Source organism: Canis lupus, chromosome 21, assembly GCF_048164855.1.
Source record: "Canis lupus baileyi chromosome 21, mCanLup2.hap1, whole genome shotgun sequence".
Classification (NCBI taxonomy): domain Eukaryota; kingdom Metazoa; phylum Chordata; class Mammalia; order Carnivora; family Canidae; genus Canis; species Canis lupus.
The window spans coordinates 40,292,530-40,314,186 of record NC_132858.1 but is presented as its reverse complement, the minus strand read 5'-3'; the positions used below and the strand labels follow the sequence as shown (position 1 = coordinate 40,314,186).

The following is a 21,657-nucleotide window of genomic DNA, read 5'->3' as shown; positions in this document are numbered from 1 at the left end:
TATTGTATCCTTTGCACAATTTACATGATTATTCATGCAATTCTGGTAGTGACTTTAAGGAACTATCTGGTTCTACTTACTGTCTTTGGAATTTTATTGTAACTAATATGATAAAAGTAATAAAAGTGTAAGCTATCCAAAAATATTCTTGAAATTCTGATTTAACTAAATTAAACACAGATTTTTGCGTTTTTTTTATGAAAAAATACGTAAAAGTAATATAGCATACAATTTGAGTTAAAAGATTAAATATGTGAGAGTATTTGAATCACAGGAAAGTAGAAGTTATAAGAAATATAAGGAAATGCCACTGGCAGAGTAACGGTAATTAATGTTTTCTTATATTTTAAAAGAAAACTACTTAAGAAAACTACATTTAACAATAAGATTAATGTGAGTTTCAAATGACTATTACTAACCTACTTTAGCAAATGAATCCCTTACAGAAAAATAGAGAAGATTGAAGTTAATGAATTTATTTTGCTATAGGAAACTGTGTTTACTCTTTTCTGTATATCCTTCTTGAAATTTCAGGCCTACTTTCTTACTGTGATTCCTACCTTTTTCCAAAATAGGAAGGATAATGAGTTTGTCTTGATTCTTAGTGATTTGTACTCTTTCCCCAAAGACCCCCATTATTCCTTGGCTGCTGATCTTGTTCTGTCTCATCCCTTTGTAGTAAAGATCTCAAGAGAGACAAACATGGGGCCTGCATGTTGTCATTATTAAGCGAACCTTTCTTTAAATCTCTTGTAAAATTAGATTTATCTGTGTTGATATACTTTGATTTTTCTTTTTTAGTTAGTATTTGATGTATCTCATTCTGTCCTTTGACTTTTAACTTTCCTGTATTCTTCTGTTTTAGAAATATCTCTTCTATTTTTTAAAGCCATTTTATTTTATTTTTTAAAGATTTTATTTATTTATTTGAGAGAGTGAGCATGAGTGGGAGGAGGGGCAGAGAGAGAGGACTAAACAGACTCCCTGCTGAGCAGAGAACCCAAGAAGCAGACTCCTTGGCTCAGCTCCGCTTGATCACAGGACTCTGGGATCATGACCTGAGCCAAAGGCAGATGTTTAACTAACTGACTGAGCCACCCAAACTGCCCTTGAGGTATCTCTTCTAAACAGTGTATAATTGTTCTTTTTTTTTTTTTAATAATCTTTGTTTTTAATTTTCAGTAGTTTACTTTTAAAATAATGACTAATAGAATTTTATTATTTTCTATTTTTGTTTCTTACTTTATTTTTGATTATTTTTATAATTCAGTTTTTTCCTCTCTAATTTAGGAGTACATCCTCTTATTTCTGTTCTCTTGGTTGTTATTCTAAAAATTATAACATTCATACTTATCAAAGTAAAATTTAATAATACTGTTATTTTCTCAGATACCATGGGATCTTGGAACATTTCAACTTCATTTTCTGTACTTCCAATTTATATATTTTTGGTATTGTGCACTTTTAATCTTTTTAAACCCATAATACAATATTGTTAACTCTGTGGGCACATTCATTTAGGTTTACCATCATATTTTCCACTCTTCATTCTTCATTCCATCTTGCATTTCACCTTTTAACTTTTTGCCTTGCCTTCACCTGGAGGCACATTTTAGGAATTTCCTTGATTTTAGGATCTCCTGGTAGCAAACTTTTGGTTGTTCTTAGTTTAGAAATGCATTTAATTCATCCTCAGTATTAAAAGATTGTTTTTCTTTGTGTACAGTTCTGAGTTAACAGTGATTTTCTTCAGTACATTGAAGCTATCTTTTCACTATTTTATGGCTTTCGTTATTCTTAAGAAATCTGTAGGTCCAACTGCCACTTGTTGGAAGGTAATGTGTTTTCTTCTCTAGCTACTTTCAAGAATTGTTTTTATCTTTTGTGGGCTACACTTTCACTATGACATGTCTGGGTATGGATTTCTTTTTATTTCTCCTTCTCTGGATTTATTTACCTCTTTAATTCTGTGGTTTATTGTTTTTTGTCTCCTCAAATGAATTCCCATCTGTTATCTCTTCAAATATTGCTTGTGCCCCCTTTTGTCCATCTCTGTTTTCCTTCTAGATCTTTGATTAGAAATATGTTCAATCATCTCTTTCACATTTTCCATGTTTCTGCATTTTGGGTTGTTTCCTCAGAACTATTCTCACATTCCTTAATTTTTTCTACATGTGGGTCCAAGCTGCCATATAATTTTTAATTTTACATTTTTAATACTAATATTTTTAGCCTGCAGATAGTTTTAAGTTTTACTTTGTTTCGGGGATCCCTGGGTGGCGCAGCGGTTTGGCGCCTGCCTTTGGCCCAGAGCGCGATCCTGGAGACCCGGGATCGAATCCCACGTCAGGCTCCCGGTGCATGGAGCCTGCTTCTCCCTCCTCCTGTGTCTCTGCCTCTTTCTCTCTCTCTATGTCTATCATGAATAAATAAATAAATCTTTAAAAAAAAAAAAAAAAAAAAAAAAAAAAAAAAAAAAAGTTTTACTTTGTTTCTAAACAAGTCAAGCATGGTATATTATTCAGAGCGCTATAGGAAATTCAGTGTTTTCAAATAAAATAATATAGTTTTAAATAAATTAATGGGCTGTTAGAAAAACTCATTAAATTTGAAATAGAAAAATAAATGCTAATAGGTAGTAATAATGTAAATAATACTTCATAATACTGAATACTGTGTCCCAGGCACTGTGCTGAGTACTTTACAGATGACCTCATTTGATAGGTACATCACTATTTCACACTTTCTTAACAACCAACTTAATTTTAACCATTTTTGTTTCATTGAACTTTAACTCCTACACTAGGTAAATGGAAGCTTTTATCTTTCATAAAAATGCTAAATAACTTAATTTTTTAACCATTCATTAACTTTACTCATATGTGCATATAAAATGTTACTAAGAAAAGCATTTACTGGCTTATGAAATCATTTTTGCCTTGAATCAGTTTTACTTTTCCTTATATCTTCATGGGATAAGGTAAGGATGCTAACAATAGAAATAACTTCACTTAGAAAAATAATAGTAATCTGCCACCTGTAGTTTACTTCAGATTCTCTTTGATTTTTGTATCACCTGGATTCCCATTCCTATCATTTCATTTTCCTCTTAGCATTTCCAGTGAAAATGTGAAGGAATCTAATGGGATTGAAATGATTACCTATTTGACTCTTTTCATTTGAGTCCCTGTCTTATTCAAAATTTGTCAAGACAACAAGTTCTTTGACTTTTCACCTAATACGTATTAAATTCTCAAAAATAAAAGTTAAAGGTAATGATTTAAAAATACTCTTTTTATATTTCTATTGTAATATGTACCAATTTTGATATTTGTGAACACCATTATATTATTTGGGGGCAAACACTAGGATAGAAGGGATATACCATTTGTAATTTTATGAACTGGAAGATAGCACATATGCCAAAATGGTTAATGCATAGTAAGTATGCAATAAATATTTGTCTAATGAATTTTAAAATGTATGTAATAGGTCATTATAAAACAAATATTACTCATTTTTGGCTTAAGTTGAAAAGAGAAATATGATTAGTTTCTAGTAAAAGTCTAGATGTTACTTTCTTCATATAAATAATAGTGGAGTTTTGTATTCCCTGTGGTGAATCTCTTCTGAAGTGTGGCTTAGAAGCTGGGCAGGTAATAAACAGAAGTGGTTCTAGAGGTGAGGTCAGTGAATCTAGGAAAAGTTTTTAAAATGATATAAGGAAGCACTTACTTTTGTGCTTCATATTGAAAGGAACTTTCATTTATTCATTTCATGTCATTCATTGTCTGATGCTCCATTCTTATGGTGATCATAGGAGATACATTAAGGTTTGGCTCTTTTCCTCTGTCTACCCTTTAACAAAGGCTCTCTAAGATATAAATGTAAATTTGTTGACAAACAATAGGATTGCCTCCTAATGATTTTTATCCCCTTAGAAAATCTATGTCTGATGACTAAGTTTCTAGATAGGTAGCAAGTGTTACCAGTTCATTAATTTTGGCTATTTTTTAAACTTTTCCTATCACTTATTTATATAATTATTTGAATAAAGGAATTGATTTCCCTTCAGATACAGTTTATGAACTTCAAACACACCAGTGTCTCATCTAGAACACTTGATGTTTATAAGTACTAAAAACAAGTTTAAAATTTTCATGTCACAGTTTGGAAAATTAAATGGAAGTTGAAAGCTCAGTGTGAGACTAGGGGCAGCAGTGGTAAGATCTGGTTCGTGTAGCCTATAGAGTCAGGACTCCAGAGCAGTTTTTTGGGCGGCCATTCAGGAACTGGCTGTTAGCTTTTAAGTTTTTTGTAGGGTTTTGTAGATTTTCCTATAGGTGATCAGTATCTCAGGAATATGATTAGAATTAATTATAAGGAGACAGATATGTAAGCCAGAATGCCAGTTTATTGATAAATATTGTTATATTTGAAATATTGAAAAAATTAAGCAGATGAGACATTTAAGTTTACTGATCAGTTCAATAAACTCAATAAACTAAATAAATAATAATAATAATGAATCAGTTCAATAAACTCAGAATTAAAATACTGATTATTTAATAGGTATGATTTATTAGGCAGTTCCTCTGTGCTTGGCATTGAAATAGTACCTTGACTTTCTGCTCATTTTTTGTCATCTCATAAATACTTAGAACATACTACATTGTTGGTTTGTTGTTATTCTGATTTTTAGTTTTGAAAATTGAGGCTCATATTGTTGAAGTGACTAATCTGAATTGTACTAAGTCAAAGAAGATAGGTCTTCCTAACTTTGTTCTTTCTTTCTCATCTGAAATTAGAAGATTAAGCTTGGAATCAGATAGGTTCAGGAGTGGGAGTGGAAAGGAGATTATTGGATGATCTTAATACCTTGCGTGACAGCTAAACAACTCCACCTCCACAATGAGACTTACTCAGAAAGGGCAAAGAGTCTTTTCGTCCTGTTGCTGGAGGCACACCGCCAGTTCTGTTCTCGGGAATGCTTCCTTTTTTTACAGATCATCCCCATTCAATCAACACATTCTTTTTTTCAGACAGAAGTCTAATACAACTCATTAGATGTTAGCTCTCTAAGCTGTGATCACAGTTTAGTTACGATTTTCAAAAGTTTTGGAATTACAGTTAGGAAACCTAAATCCTAGCCAATTGAGTTTCTGGCACTGTCCAGTCATAATCACTTCGGGCAAGTCAGTGAGCATCTGGATTTCCACATTGGTTAAATTAATTACCTGAATCTAGCCATTTTCTAATGAGGGTTTGCAAACTTTTTAGTAAAGAGCCACACTAAGTATTTTAGGTTTTGTAGGCAGAGACAAAATGGAGGATATGCTATATAGGTACTTCTGTAAGTAAGAGAGAAGACTGTTATCTCATTCCAGTCTGTTTGCCTGGTGTGAGGTCATCACATTTGTGGGCATGTTTTGTGCTCAGTTACTATCAGCTGGACACATGCTGGAGACAAAGAGGGAAGGGGCCTGGCAGGCAGGACAGACAGGGTGACTACTGTGGTCATTTTCACTCTGTTGCAGTGACATTCGGGTCCCTGTACATTCTTTGCTCCTGGACAACCCAGGTGTCTCAACAAATTTCAAAGGATTGCTAGTATACAGACCACATCCTGTGATTTGCAGCAACTCCCTCCCATCCCCACTCCCTACAATCTTCAAATTTAAAAATACTAGAAAAACTTCATGAGTTGGAAGTTAAAGAATTCTAAAATGCCTTGGGGGCCAAAGAAGAAATCAAAAAAGAAATTAGAACTGGAGTGTATAACTACTTCCAAGATAGTAGAGCAAATGACAAAATGGAGAAGTATTATAATTCAGTTCAGTAAAAGGCAAGAAAAAAGGGTGCCTAGGTGGCTCATTTGTTTGAGCAATCTGGCTCTTGATTTTAGCTCAGGTCATGATCTCAGGGTCCTTGGATTGAGCCCAGCTTCAGGTCCCACACTCAGCAGGGAGTCTGCTTGAAGATTCTCTCTCTCTCTCTGCCCCTCACTCCACTCATGTGCACACTCATGCTGTCTTAAATAAATAAACAAATAAATCTATCTTTTTTTAAAAGGCAAGAAAGACAAGAAAAACAAGTAGAAAGATTAACAATGGTAGGGATAAAATTTTAGAATGTCATTACAGTACAAGCAAATGGAGCATATAGTCTAACTAAAAGATAAAGACTCTCAGACTGCCTATAAAAAGATAATCCCACTACATATTGTTTACATAACTGTCTAAAGTTAAGAAAATGTAATATTCAGGGATCCCTGGGTGACGCAGCGGTTTGGCGCCTGCCTTTGGCCCAGGGCGTGATCCTGGAGACCCGGGATCGAATCCCACGTCAGGCTCCCGGTGCATGGAGCCTGCTTCTCCCTCTGCCTGTGTCTCTGCCTCTCTCTCTCTCTCTCTCTGTATGACTATCATAAATACATTTAAAAAAAAAAAAAAAGAAAATGTAATATTCAAAAGTAAAATGTTAAAAAAGGAAGAAAAATTATCACCTAAGAGAATATTGATACAAGTATATTAATATTAGAAAAAATACATTGTAAGGCAAAGGCATTACTCTAGAAAGCAACCATTAGATAATAATGAAAAGGTTTAATTTGCTAGCAAAACAGTGATTTTAAGTGAATGCACTTAATAACAGGATCAAAAATATAAAGCAAAAATTAAGTTACAAAAAGAAAAGGACAAACTTCTCATAATGGGAAAATGTTAATGCCTTTGCCAATTTTGATAGATAAAAAAATGGAGTATGTAAGATTTCAACCCTGCAAATAAGCTTGATCTAATAGACATGTAAAACAGCGTACAACAGCTGCAGAATGCATAACTCTTTTCACACAACATCTATAAAAAACATTTCAAGGCATAACCTAATTTGTGATATTGAATTAAAAATTAAAGTCTTAGGGTTTTGAGTGAGAGCTTCATATTTTGATATATTAACACAAAATGTTTTTTCTAATTAGCAAAAATGCTTCATATTTGCTAAGTATAGAATTCTCTGTATATAAAATACTGTGGTATCTACCATCTGTTCATTTTTTAATTTGTTAATAAAGTAATGACAGCTGACTGAACACTGCATAACACTTTTCTCTTTAGAATTTTAACAGGAGACAGAATGGTGTCTGTGTAGTATAGTAGGATGAGCAGGGACTCTAGGTTTGAAATCTTGCTAAGCCACCTGCTAACTCTAGGATCTGGAGAAAATTACTTAACACCTTTAAGGCTCATCTATAAAGTGAGTGTAATAATGTCCACCTTCTAAGATTTTGAGGAATAAATGAGATACTGTGTATCAAATCCTTGGTACCAAGCAAATCATTACTGCTATTATTTTTAATCACTCATAGAATGTTTACCAAGCATCTGCAAAATATTGGTATCAAATTAAGTGAGTATTTTTAATTGCTAAGACTTGCGATTAGGTATTATAGATTTAAAAACTCATCCCTTATGCTGACACAAAGCAAAGTCTCCATATCTTTTCTTGTTGCCATTGTTGACCTCTTCTTCTGTTGTCCAAGAGATGAGAATAAGAAATTGGGGGGTAGGGAGAAGAGATTGCGCTGCTCAAGGAATTCCAGCTCTTGGATCAGCTTGCTTTTTGGATATTAGCATACATAATGCTTTTGTTGGGCTTATGAATGTAAAGTTACCTTATATTTTGGTTTGACCTATCAAAATGCACTTTTGGTTTTGCCAGTATTTTTTTTTTAAGATTTTATTCATTTATTCATGAGAGATACACAGAGAGAAGCAGAGACATAGGCAGAGGGAGACAGGCCTGTGCAGGGAGCCTGATGTGGGACTGGATCCTGGGACCCTAGGATCACTCCCCAAGCCAAAGGCAGGTGTTCAACTGCTAAGCCACCAGGTGTCCCAGGTTTTGACAGTATCAATCCTTTGGTGTTTTCCTGATTACCTAGTTGGTGATCAGTTTTAATGCAAGACTAAGCCCAGGTCTGAAGGATGTATTTCTCTCTCATCTAACCAGCTACCCAACTCTGGAAAAGGCCCACATCTACGTTTTAACTGCTCAGTTCTCAAGGGAGTGCAGATTTGATATTCTGAAGTGTTACAACAGAAATTCCCTAAGATTCTGAGTACAGAGGAATATGCTTTAAAGATTAGCAATCATGTGAATCATTAATGAAACAAACCTGTTTTTGGTGGAATCCTTAAAGACTGATAATTTAACTAGTACTTCAAGCATATATACAGATTTCTGTATACCAATTTCGAAGTTATATTTTCTGCAGTTATTCATATGAATTCAGTTATATGTCTTTACTAAAGGGACTACAAAACGTTTTAGATTTGAGAGCTTCACGTAATCTCATCAAAACAGCTCATAAAAATGTTTTTATTTTATTTTTTTATTTTTAGATTACCTCTTTAGTGACCCTCCAGCTCTTAACCCTAGTTGGCCATGATGATCAGCTTGATGGACCAAAATACAAATGCACAGTATCTCTAGATTTCATCAGAGCTATTGCTAGGTAAGCATAGAATAATCGTTAATGTAAAATGTCTTGAATTATGTAAATGATATACTAAATATAAAAATTAAATGTTCTTCCTAATGTAATGTCATCATTTAATAAGAGAAGATCATTTAAGTGCCAAGAGTGAATCAGTTTCACTGTAGAATGAATCCTCTCATCACTTTACAAATGACATAAAATTGGGAGAAGTAGCTAATCTGTTAGAAACAAAAAGGAAGATTCTGAAGGACCTTAAAAGACTGGAAAATAGTCCCATAGAAGCAAGGTAGGATTTAACAGACAGTTGACTACAAAAAACACAGATGTCCTAAAATAAGGTGGGAGAGGCCTGGCTTAAGACCTGAGTATTTTAGCTGGCTGCAAGGTTTCAACAATCCTGGTGTCTCATTCCGGGGATGTAATAGGTGTGCTCTGTTTTCCTATAGGCATAACAAATCTGGTGTGCTGTCCTGTGCTTGGTGCTTTAACAGGGGCATTGATAAATGGGCACATGCCAAGGAGGGACAGGAGGAGAGTGGTAGAATGGTAGAATGAGGAGTCAAGTCACTTCCCTGACTGACAGACAGGGTAGGAGAGAAAAACCCTAGGAAGGATGTAGTCACTGTCTATCGAGTATATCAGGGACTTTCTTGTACAGTATGGATGAGACTACTGAGTAGTTGTAGACCATTAGAAGTTCTAAGGAAGAAAGTATGTCTGTCAAAATAAGAGCTGTCTAAAAATGTAACAAGTTTCCTCACAAAGAAGTCTACTTACTGTCATGAAAAATGTTCCAGCCATTTATACTAAATCACCTCATCTCATGGTTGCAGCTGGCTAGCAGTCTGTCAGGCCTTGTAGTAGCAGTAACATGTGTGGAGACTGGTAGGTGGAACAAGACAGTCTGTAAGACAGTGCTTTTCCAACTCATCTGAATATGAAGATTTAATTTTAGTATCTTTCAAAATTAATCTTGAAAATATTTACATATATTTCAAAATTATATATAGGCATGAAACATTATGTATTCAGGCTTAAAATAGTGCCTGACATGGGTATGGATTTGCAGGTCTCCTCAAATGAAGTTAAGAGCTTCCTAAAGTTGTAAAGTCTGTAGGTTGGCATCCTCTGCCCTGAAGTCTCTTCTGTGTAGAGAAAAAGTTCTGTGATATTATGATGCAGGTATTTGAGATATTTTGGTGGCATGTGGACTCTGAAACATAAAATGGGGGTTTTGAAATGTGTTGTTTTGGCAAAACTAGGCAAACTCTTACCCAAAAGAAATTGAACAGAAACTTTGAGTGTATTCAGTGTGGCTGTAAAGCAGTACCTTTCTTTTTCTAAGCAATGATTTTAAAAACTTCTGTATCTAAGAGCCTCCATCAAAGACATAATTTTTGAATGAAACCTATTTCTTCCAGGGATTTCATCATTACTCTGAATGTGTTGGGTTGTGCCCCAACATAAACATATACAGGACAGAGGCTTATGAATGCCCAATATGATAATATATAGTAAACCAAACAGAAACTTAATTCATAGCATCAGTGATATTAAACACATCCAGAGAAGTGCACTTCCATTTACCACCTGAGAAGGGAACAGGACTTGTAGACCTCGGATTCTGTCCTAGAACTTGGGAACTCTACAACTTGCTTTGTTACTCGTTTTCTCTTCCTTGCTTTCCATGGGCAGTGTCCAAAGAATAACCACTTCCTTCTTCCTACATCTTCCCTCTTCCACTCCCTTATCCCATGTTTTGTGTTCCTTTTCTGCTCATTTAACCTATTTTTTCTTTCTCTCCCTCCCATATCCTGCTGTCTTCTAATATCCTTCCTCATTGCCTTAATGAAAACCTGACTCTTAACTGGGGACACTCCTTCCCCTGAAGTTACCTGTAATGGTAGCTACTTATTATCTCAAACGCTAATCCCTCAAGGTTGGATGCTCCTGAAGTGCCAGCCTTCCTTCTTGTTGCCACTTCCAGATTGTGTCAGCCCCCCGCTTGTGGAAACGTGGACTTCTTTGAGACTTGTACAATCTGGCTGTTTCCCCATTTTCCTTTTGTTTGATTAACTTCTAGCGGCCTCCCACCCATTCCACCCTATTCTGTTGAAGAATAGAACACATGATTCACAGGCTTCTTTTTGAAGATTCTTGACTATTCAAATGAACTCTGTTCAGCATTCACTCTTTTACAGAACAAAATTGAAACCATCAGTTGAGAACTGCTTTAGCTACCTACCTGGTGCTCATCTTCTCTCTTTCCTTTTTCAGTAGGGTGGGGTCTCTCTTCCCCTTGTGATCTGAATTTTATCTCCTACCTTTTCTCCAAAACCTTTTTTGAAATGTTCTCAGGCTGTTTATCTTCTCAGTGGCATCTAACACTGGTGACCACTCCCCTTCTTAAAACTCTCTTTTCTAAGAGCCCATGATTCCAGTCTTCTGGTTTTCCTCTTTAATTTTTGTTTTTTTTTTTAAGACTCTTTTGCCAGCTTATCCCTTTTACCCGACCTTTAAATGTAGCGGGTCCTTGAGACTTGGCTCATTCCTCTCTTCATACCGTACTTCTTCCTTAGGCAATTTTAGCTATACCTATGACTTAAACTACCATCTCTGTATTAATAACTCCTCAGTTTTTAAAGGCCAGACCTTTATTCTAATATTTTTGACCTTTATTGGATGTTTCAGCTACATCAATACATTTCCAAAACTGAACTCAGGAATCCTAACCTTTACTTCTGCCTGCCACCAAAAAAAAAAAAAAAAAAAAAGAATGACCCAGCTTTCCTCCAGTGTTGCCTGTTTCAGTGGTTAACATTACAGTCAGCCACATCATACAGGCCTGAAACCTAGAGTCATTCTTGACATTTCTCTCCCACACTCAAACAGTATCCAAGCATTAGTCCTTTTGACTACTAAGTCCCTCCTATAGATCTCAAATTCGTTCACTTTTACCATTTGTAATGTTACTCCTCTAAACCAGCCGCCACCATCTTTTCTCTAGTAGTCTCCTAATTGGTCTTTTGTCTACTCTTATCCTTTATAATTTGTTGTCCACACTATAGCCAGAATGATCTTATACAAATTTAATGGCACCCTCCTACTTAAAAGTCTTCAATGTATCTTTTTGAATTGGTGTTTTTATTTTTTTGGATAAATACTGAATAGTGGCATTTGGGGGATCCCTGGGTGGCGCAGCGGTTTGGCGCCTGCCTTTGGCCCAGGGCGCGATCCTGGAGACCCGGGATCGAATCCCACGTCGGGCTCCCGGTGCATGGAGCCTGCTTCTCCCTCTGCCTGTGTCTCTGCCTCTCTCTCTCTCTCTGTGTGACTATCATAAATAAATAAATAAAAAATTAAAAAAAAAATTTAAAAAAAAGTGGCATTTGGCATTATTATATCTCATATGGTATTTCTATTTTTAATTTTTTGAGGAACCTCTGTACTGTTTTTTATAGGGGCTGCACCAACTTCTATTCCTAGCAATAGTGCATGAGCATTCCCTTTTCTTCATATCCTCTCAAGTACTTGTTATTTCTTGTATTTTTTGATACTAGCCATTCTGACTGGTGTGAGGTATTATCTCATTGTGGTTTTGATTTGCATTTTCCTAATGGATTCATTGAGCATCTTTTCATGTGGATGTTGGCCATCTATATACCTTCTTTGCAAAAGTATCTGTTTAGGTCCTCTGTTTATATTTTAATCTCTTTTAATCTTCTTTTTAAAAAAATCATCTTTTAATCCTCTATTTTTTAGTTGGATTGGATTTTTTTGTGTTGAGTGGTGTAAGTTCTTTATATATTTTGGACATTAACTCCTTACAAAAAATAGCCCACTAATTTGAAAAGATATATGCACCCCTATGTTTATTGCAGCATTATTTTCAATAGCTAAGATATGGAAGCAACTCAAGTGTCCTTTGATAGATGAATGGTTAAAGATGTACATATATGCAATGGACTATTACTCATTCATATAAAAAATCTTGCCATTTCCAACAACATCGATGGATCTAGAAGGTATTATGCTAAGTGAAATAAATCAGGCTGAGAAATAATGATTTCTCATTATTTGAATGAAATGATGAAAATGAAATTATATGATTTCATTTATATCTGGAATCTAAAAAACAAACTCTTTAAAAACAAACAACAAATTGGTTATTTCCAGAGAAATGGTGGGGGAGACAGATGAAATAGATTAAAAGGATTAAGAGGTACAAACTTCCAGTTACAAAATAGATAATTCATGGAGATGAAAAATACAGCTTAAGAAATAGTTAATAAGATTGTGATAATGTTGTGTGGTGACTACACTTAGTGTGTGAACCCTGAGTAATGTATAGCATTGTGGAATAAATATGTTGTACTCCTGAAACTAATATAACATTATACATCAATTTTACTTTAAAAAAAAAAAAAAAAACAGAGTCCTCAATAGTTTCCTATGACTCTTGGGATAAAAAAAACAAGAATCTTTAATGTAGCCTATGAAAGCCCCTATGATTTGGCCCCTGCTGCATTATTGTGTTGCCCAGCCACTTCTGGTACGAAACTGCTCCCCCAGGTGTCTGTTCTTTAACTTGGCTGGCTGTTTTTTTAGTTCTTCATATTCACCATTTTGCTTCCTATCTTTGCAAACGCAGCACTTTCCATCTCCTCCTCTCCTTTATTTAGCTAACTGCTGCATAACCTTTAGATTTCTATTTAAATGAAAAGAAGCCTTCTTAAACATACCATGACCGCCATCATCCCCCCACTCCAGTCACACTATGTAGGTATACAGGTCTCATTGTTTTCTTTTGATACTTAACATAATTATAATTAATTACTTAATAATTAGAGTTCATCTTTCTTTCTACAGTATAAGTCCATGAAGCTCAAAACAGAGATTGTCAAACACTGCCTTACCTCAAACTTAAACAATGCTTTAAACTTAGTATGTGCTAAATACATAAATAGTTCATGTTTTCCTATAATGATTAACATTAAAGCTTCAGGTGAAAGGAAGCTTTGTAGGCTTGTTTTTTGGGCAGCAACAAGAAGGGCACTAAGGAGACAGAGTTTCATTCCAAATCAAGGTGTGGTAGAGATGAGAGATCTCAAGGATGGTTACCATAGAAGAGGTAGATATGCCGAGTTCCAGACTCCTGTGGTAGAGAATGAATGATTAGATCAGAGGACACAGCCTAAATGTCCAAAACAAGGGAATGAATCAGTAATTTATTGTACATTCTTATTTTTTTAAAAACCACTATGCAGTTACTAAAAATCATACTTTTGAAGCATAAAAACACAGAAAAATACTAGTGAAAAATACAAGCTTAAGTTGGTAAAGCAGTTATATATAGGGAATTATATATCAAAAAAAAAGTAGGAATATCTAAGGGAAGCGAGTAATGATCAAAACAGGCAACTGATGCCGAGAAATCAAGCAGAGTCCATCTGATTTAATGATAAAATGGTCATTTGTAACTTTATCAGGAACACTTAAGGAATACAGTGAGTTAGAAGTCAGATTATAGCATACTTATATAGTATTTATAAGAAAATTGATGCAGCAAATAGAATACTTTTAATTCATTTGTTTACTTAACATTTGTTCTGTTGCCCATTATAATCACTGCGCTGGGCTTTGAGGATATAGTGACAGATAGAACAGATCTGTATCCTATCCTCATGAACCTAGGATTTTGTTGTTGCTGTGAAGAGAAGAGAGGATTGTTACCTACTGAAGGGATAGTGGAGTTGTGAGAGGGTTGTTATTTAAAGGTTTGAACATATTTAAGTGCTGAATGGGAAAGGGATGATAGAGGAGAGTTAATGGTACAGAGGACAGAGAGAGATTAAAGCCTGAAATGGTATATTAAGATGGGATCTTTCAACAGAGTTGAAAGAAATAGCCCTGGATGAAAGAGGGGACTCTGTGCATTATAACATGAGGAAGAAGTGGATTCAGATGGAGCCAAGTTTAGAAGTTTGGTGGCAAGAAGTTGAGGGAATTGTGATGTATTCTATTTTGCCTTTAAAGGAGTAGACAAAACTGAGACCAAGGATAAGGTAGTAGCAGTTTGAGAGGAACGTGGATATTTGAAATAGCTGCTGTGGGGAATGGAGGAAGGTGCTATCAGGGGAAGGAACTAGCTGGGAGTACTAAAGGCCCATTTAAGGTTCCTGATCTTGAATTTACAGTGACACCAATCTGTGAAACTTAGAATCTTCTCTAATAGCATTCCATGGGCTAAATGCTGGGACAGCAAAGGGATAGTGTTCAGTAGTTCAGAGCCTAGCACGGAATACTCAGTAAGTGTTTGTAGATCAGGAGAAAGTGAGGGGGTTTGTGAACTGGTTGTGTCAAGTGTTCCAGAAAGCTTAGAGAAAGAGCTTGGTGATCAGAGAATAGAATGCCTGAATTTATGTTTTTAGAGGTAGAATATTTCTGAATATGATCATGAGAGTAGAAAAGAAGGTCATTTGGAGTTAGGAAAGACAGATGTGCAGTGAGGTCACTAAAGGCTGATGCTGATCTTGGGATGGAGAGGAACACTGAACTGAATGCTGCATGATTCAGTGACTAAGACAGAGTGGCAAGAGGACACAGGGTGGTGAATGGAATAATCTGAGTCTCGGAGGAGAGCAGAGCTTTTTGCATCAGGATACCGACCCCCACCCAACAGGACTGCCTGGAGTCTAACCTTATTGGAAAGAGTTGAAGAGAGGCAAGGTCCTTTAGGGAGCCAGATTTCCGTTAAGCCCAGAAGAGAAAAAAACATTCATAGAAGAGGTGGAGGACATAGAGAACTTTATTGACCAAGGAATGGTGGAAAAGTTTGGACAGAGAAGCAGTAGGAGTCCTTAAAAGAAGCACAAAATAAGGAGGTAGAATATGGGAGAAGACAGATGATGAGAAGCTTATTAAATACTGTCCTTGGGTTGTTCTTAATGTGAATGGTAGTTTTAAGTTTCTTTCTTACACAGTCATTGGGGAAGACAACATAAAATAACAAGGTTGCTTGAAGTTGTCCCATTGCAAGTTGTAAGTGGACCCAAACCAAAAAAGAACCCAAACTGCCCACAAAAGTAGAATGGAATAAAATAGTATCCCATGAGAAAAACAGCATTTCTTTTTTTAAAAAAATATATTTTTTTAAATTCAATTTGCCAACATACAACATCCAGTGCTCATCACATCACGTGCCCCCTGACTGCCCATCACCCAGTTACCCTGTGCCTACCCACCTCCCCTTCTGCAGCCCTTTGTTTGTTTCCCAGAGTTAGGAGTCTCTCATGGTTTCTCTGAAAAACAGTATTTCAGTGTAGTAAAAGAATCAATAAAGTGAAATAGAGGATAAAGGCAAAATTAAATCCTTAGATATGCCATTTAACTAACTTGTATTAAAGTATTCCAGATTCTGATTTAAGAATTAATTATCCCTAGGCAAATTGTCACTAATATTATTTGGTCTTATCCTATTTTTTTTTATATGCTTACTTTAGAAAATAATTCATTTCAGTGCTATGAATCTTCTGTATTAAATGAAAACTATCCAGAATCTTAAAATCATATTTATATAAATTTAATATGCATCTGAAGAGAAAGCACATAGAAAGTACATAATTGTCTTTGTAGAAATTTAAAGTGTTCTTTACAGTGAATTGTTTGTCTCTGAGTCCTGTAAAGCTCAAAGTTATCTTTGGAATGTGTGACATAATTTTTGATGTTTTCCTTGTAGTTATTCTTTCAAAATCTGCCATATCTTAGAATAATAAATATGGGGACCAGATAGCAAGTCACCTGTTTGTTTACACTGGGCGGGGGGATGGAAGGATGATAAAGACATTCGTACATCTTGGGCAGTAAATGTTTCTTAAAGGAATGATCTTACATATTCAATTCCTGAATAATTTACTGTCTTGAAAAAAATCCAAAAATCTTAATGGTATCATTCAGTTTGCTTGAGTACCTTCTAGTGGCAAAGCAGAGAAATGAAATGTAGTGAACTTTTATAAATGAATATACCTAAATAGTGTAGTGTTTTTAAGTCAGTCCATTCATTCTATCAAAAAACACTTTATTGCAGAAACTCAAAGTTACACAGCTAGATTGAGTAAAGTAAAGGAGTCCTGCCACTAACAAATCACAGCATTTCATTTGTTCATGTTCTCTTCTAGTCCAGGTCACACAGATGCTTCTCCTGTGCTGTCACTACCGACTTGTAATTCTGTTCTCCTTTTCCCTCTTAGTATTGTAGGTGTGTCTTTGTATTAGTCATTTTGTGTGATTGTCTCTTACAATAGTTTCTAATCATGTAGTTTTGAAATGTATATGTTTTAATCTTACCTGCGTCTAAATTTTTTCCACACTATGTCAAAAAAACCGCAAAACAAAACAAAAACAAACAACAAACAAAAAAACCTCAAAACAATAAAAGTTAACATTAAGTCCACCTTAACTCATTACTTTAGGTTTATAACCTTAAGACCCAAAGTTATGGTGGTGGGTATATGTGCCTGAAGAAATATACAAATACCCCTTCCCTTTTTGCCTGTGGTTAGAAATAGCCTTTATGTCTGTTTCCTTCAAAGATCCTCTAAAAAGACATTGTTTCAACCAGTGTGATTTATGTTTTTTTTGGCAATTTAGTCCAACTGGAAGTTTGTACTAATTATGACTTTATTTAAAAAAATGTTTAGTGGTACTTTGTTGCCAGTATATTTGGAAGGTCCTAGAATTGAACAAAAGAAAAACATTAAAATAGATTGAGATGATAACCATATATTTTATGTCGTTATGCCTGAGATTTTTTTTTTGAGTAATTGTTTTTAGTTGTTTTATTACTGTTAATGATAACAGGATTGTCTTGGCAGTGTTTTTATACCATTTGGAAAGGCTTAGTATTCTTCAGAAGCACTATTGTAATGAAACAAGTAAGGTATTCTTTGGTCCTACATTAGGTAACAATAGCTGGAGCATCTCATTTGAGCTATTTTTAAATGTGTTTTCATAAGCAGTATCCATAGTTCCCTGTTCCAAGTTTTAAACAATATTTAATATGTCAGTCATTTGCTTAGAAACTTTTTTAGAAAATGTATTACAAAATGATAGACAAAAACATTAATCGATGATGGTTTAATAAATAAGTGTGCAATTAGTGAATCTTTAAAAGACTGTTCTCCCATGGATGATTATTTTTGTAGAATTGAATATGTTAAGGCTTTAATTTTATACTTATCACTAGATCATTATAACTAATTATTTTGACCACTTATTCAAATAAAAAACCTCCAAGTCTGAATATTTATAGTGAAGAATGAGTTTGGGGGAAGGAAAATAATTATATGGCTCTGTCTCTCTGCTATTTTATTCTGCCTGCCATCAGAGTACAAAAATATACATTCGCATCGTCTGTTTGTTGTATCATATTCTTGGATCGTACAGATTTAGTTACAATACACATACAGGTCACCAGTGTTAAAAGACTGAAAAGAATGAGAGCTACAAATGAGGACAGATGAGCTATGCATTATGTAATGATAAAACAGGTGTTTGGGAAGATAAACAATGTTCAGAAACAGAGAAGATTTAAATACTTTTGCATCTCTAATTACTTTATTCTGGTTATTAGACAAAAAACAAATAGCTTTGAAATGAAATCTAAACTTTCTGTAGTGCAATTGAAATACAGAATATTGAATAGTTCTAATTCTAACTTTGTTTCCTTTTTTCTTTCAGAGAAGCAAACTATGCATAGGAGAAAAAAGGAAACTTCTTAAAGAAACTTTATGCCTAGTGACATTTTATAAAATTAATTCTGTTCCTATCATGGTGCTTTTGATAGCACTATAGGATTGGTTAGCATTAGTTGTCAACTGTTTCACATGTGCTTCTCAGAATCACACATACAAAGCTGAGCAGTCTAGGGGGTGAGGATGCTAACATATTATCTATTTTTGTTTATAGGACGGTGAACTTTGACATAATAAAATACTTGTATGATTTCTTGTGAAAACAAGCTTCAAAGCCATATGGACACTGTGACAATGACTAAGCCAAGCTGTGTTCATCCAACTACTTAGCTGGCCAGGGAGAGGAGTTCTTTGGCTCTATTGGATTTGTCCAGACAGGTGCTGGCCCAGCATGGAATCTGATGAAAACACTCTGATTGGTCTGGGTGGATGTGAGCAGAAGACTATTTACCAGGGACCCTGGAGTATTTGGAAGCAACGTGTTAATTATAAACAGCAGGGTTTGAGCACAATCTGTTCTACTCTTAATGATGTTATCTTAACACTGAAATTGCCTGAAACCCATTTACTTAGGACTACATTTTGCTCTGTGAACTATCCCCTGCGCTTTGAACGTGCCAGCAGCCCTTGTATATAAGCCCAGTCTTTTCACTTCCTCTCCACAGGAGCCTCTGCAGTTGCTTGCCAAAGCAGATTTTCCTAAGGCCACCGTTTTAAAAGATCATAGTTGCAAAATATAATAAATAGAAGTTTTTTTTAAATCCACGCTTGTATATGCTTATCCTTCACCCTGATTTTCTCAAAAAGCAAAAAAGCACAAGGTAGTTTGATCAGATATAGGCCAGCTTTCCATCTCTAAGCCTGCTTAGTATCTGCAGTATGCCTGTGTGTGGTTTTTCTGGTCACTCTTGGAATTAACCACCCAACCTAGCTTTTTAATCTGCATGATGGTTTTCTTTTCTTTTTTAAATCATTGGTCTTTAAGAGTTCCACAATAAAATGTTTTCTTATATCAGTTATGGACCTTGGGTCTGGTTTTCTTGTTTGTTCATATTTTTGAAGAAGCCTTCCATTAGCAGTTGAATACTTGAAAATTGTTCTGAACAGATTTAAAGTGCTTAATTATAGAGCCTAGTTTAAAAAGGCATTTACATTGCCAATTCAGGCTTTGGTTTCATGCACATAGAAATCCAGGTGTCGGGACGCCTGGGTGGCTCAGTGGTTGAGCGTCTGCCTTTGGCCCAGGGTGTGATCCTGGAGTCCCGGGATCGAGTCCCACATCAGGCTCCCTGCATGAAGCCTGCTTCTCCCTCTGCCTGTGTCTCTGCCTCTCTCTCTCTCTGTCTCTCATGAATAAATGAATAAAATCTTTAATAAAAAAAAAATACAGGTATCATTAAAGTAGAAAACAACATGGGTAGCTGATTCAAGGAGGAGCAATGCCACCTGGGGGAGTCTTCAGCACCTCATAGTTAGCTGTAGAGTGGCAGGTCTGCTGTGCAGCCTTCTTGGATAGGCTGGGACCAATCTGCATTTTGAGAGAACTGTGGGATGTCACAGGGGAAAGGGATTGCCAAATAGGGCACTGAGGTGAAGGATAAAAAGGAGGCAAAGTACACTTCCAGGAATGTGAGTGACTCCTCACTGCTCGCTACCTGTCCCCTGTCCAGCACCTCGCCTGTCCTGTCCAGCCCTATATGTGGCTTCCCTACAAAGACCTTGTAACCAGAATTTCCTTGCTCCTGACTGGACCATAGGAACTTCTGTTTGTTATTTACTTTCTAATGGATTGCTAAATGACTCACTAATTTGATTAATTTATTTAAATGAAGGCTAACAGAGCTTAATATGGATATTAGCATTTTAAGAAGGGTCATCTGCAAATTCTGTAATGGGAAGATACGAATCTCCAATTATAAGAAGGAATCTAATGATGAGAATTATGCTGGCTGATGGGCCAGATATTTGCATTAAGAGAGGAGGTGCCTTGGGAATGGAAATTGGTGCAGCCACTATGGAAAACAGTGCAGAGTGTCCTCAATTAAAAATGGAACCACCATATAATCCAGCAATTCTATTTCTGGGTATTTATCTGAAGAAAATGAAAAACTAATTTGAAAAGATATATATGTGTCACTATGTTCACTGCAGCATTATTTACAGAAGTCAGGATATGGAAGCAACCTAAGGGTCCATCAATAGATCAGTATATAAAGAAGATGTGGTACATAGATGCAATGAAATACTACTTAGTCATAAAAAGGGATGAAATCTTGTTATTTGCAGCTGTGTGGATGGACTTTGAGGGTTTTACACTAAGTGAAATAAGTCAGCGCAAGACAAATACTCTGATTTCACTTACATGTGAAATTAAAAAAAGAAGAAACCAAATGCCTAGATACAGAGAGCAGACTGATGGCTGCCACAAGGGAAGGAAGGGCATTGAGGTGGTGGGGGCGTGGGGTAGGAGGTGAAATGGATGAAGAGAGAGTCAAGAGGTACAAACTTCCAGTTGTAAAATAAGTCATGGAAATGTATTATGTAGCATGGTAAATATTGTGTTGAGTATTTAAAAGTTGCAAAGAGAGTAAATCTTAAAAGTTCTCATCACAAGAAAAGAATTTAACTTTCTTCAACCCTAGTTTTAATATACACTTTATAAACATCTTAGGGGTGGCCTGGGTGGCTCAGATCATGATTTTAGTCATGTCATGATCTCAGGGTCCTGGGATCGAGCCCTGCCTTGACCGTCCCACTCAGCAAGGGGAGTTTGCTTGAGATTCTTTCCATTTCTGTCTCCCTCTCCTTCTGCCTCCTCCTCCAACCCTCCCCAGCTCATATGCTTGTGCTCTTTATCTCTCTCAAAATAAATAAAATCTCTAAACATTTTAATTTCTAACACCAAACATGGCAAAATATATGAAATATACTATGTTGGGATATATCAGGAAATCATTTTGTCTTCTATATAATTAGAACAATGTTATGGTGCATCATTTGTAAAAAGAGAGGAGCACTTAAATTATGCTCCACAAGTGTTCTGCTTAGATCTAAAAATGATTTAGGCGGTAGGAGAAGAAAGTTAACCACACTGTGGGGTTTTAGATATTATATATATATATATATATTTGACTAGCCATTCAAAAAATATTTTCTTTTAGTTACTGTGACTCAGGTATATACCTAGTTAGGTGAAGATCCTGTGCCCTCTTCCCTCTTACTTTCAAGTTAGTTTCAATTCCTGAATTGGTCTTCATTGCTGAAGCAATTCCTTTTCAAGAACTCTGGAAGCGATTCTGACCTAACAAGCCTCTGTTCATGAAGCCCTGAAGTCAGAAGGGGCTCAGGGCTCTAGGGCGGCAGTCAAGAGTTGGGGCTCTGGAGTCAGACTGCCCTGGATGGAAG

At 35.7% G+C, this 21,657-nt stretch overlaps 1 protein-coding gene and 1 long non-coding RNA gene across 5 annotated transcripts in view; one reads left to right on the top strand and one right to left on the bottom strand.

The window, feature by feature from the left end:
* ORC5 (origin recognition complex subunit 5) overlaps nucleotides 1–21,657 on the top strand; it is a 131,880-nt gene that overhangs the window by 60,182 nt on the left and 50,041 nt on the right. For 2 of the 4 annotated variants that reach the window (XR_012014162.1, XM_072791485.1), the window contains exon 13: nucleotides 8,403–8,515. Coding sequence is in view for 3 of the 4 variants with exons in the window: in XM_072791485.1 (XP_072647586.1) it covers nucleotides 8,403–8,515 (113 nt within the window). In the remaining variant the exon portion in view is untranslated. Of the gene's footprint in view, nucleotides 1–8,402; nucleotides 8,516–18,466; nucleotides 19,268–21,657 lie in introns of those variants that run through there. The other 2 variants (XM_072791486.1, XM_072791487.1) reach the window with 2 other exon arrangements.
* Nucleotides 8,409–10,632, bottom strand: LOC140613053 (uncharacterized). The gene is made up of 2 exons (XR_012014163.1): nucleotides 10,396–10,632; nucleotides 8,409–9,713 (listed from the first exon to the last, which is right to left on the bottom strand). It is a non-coding gene; the product is annotated as an uncharacterized lncRNA (long non-coding RNA).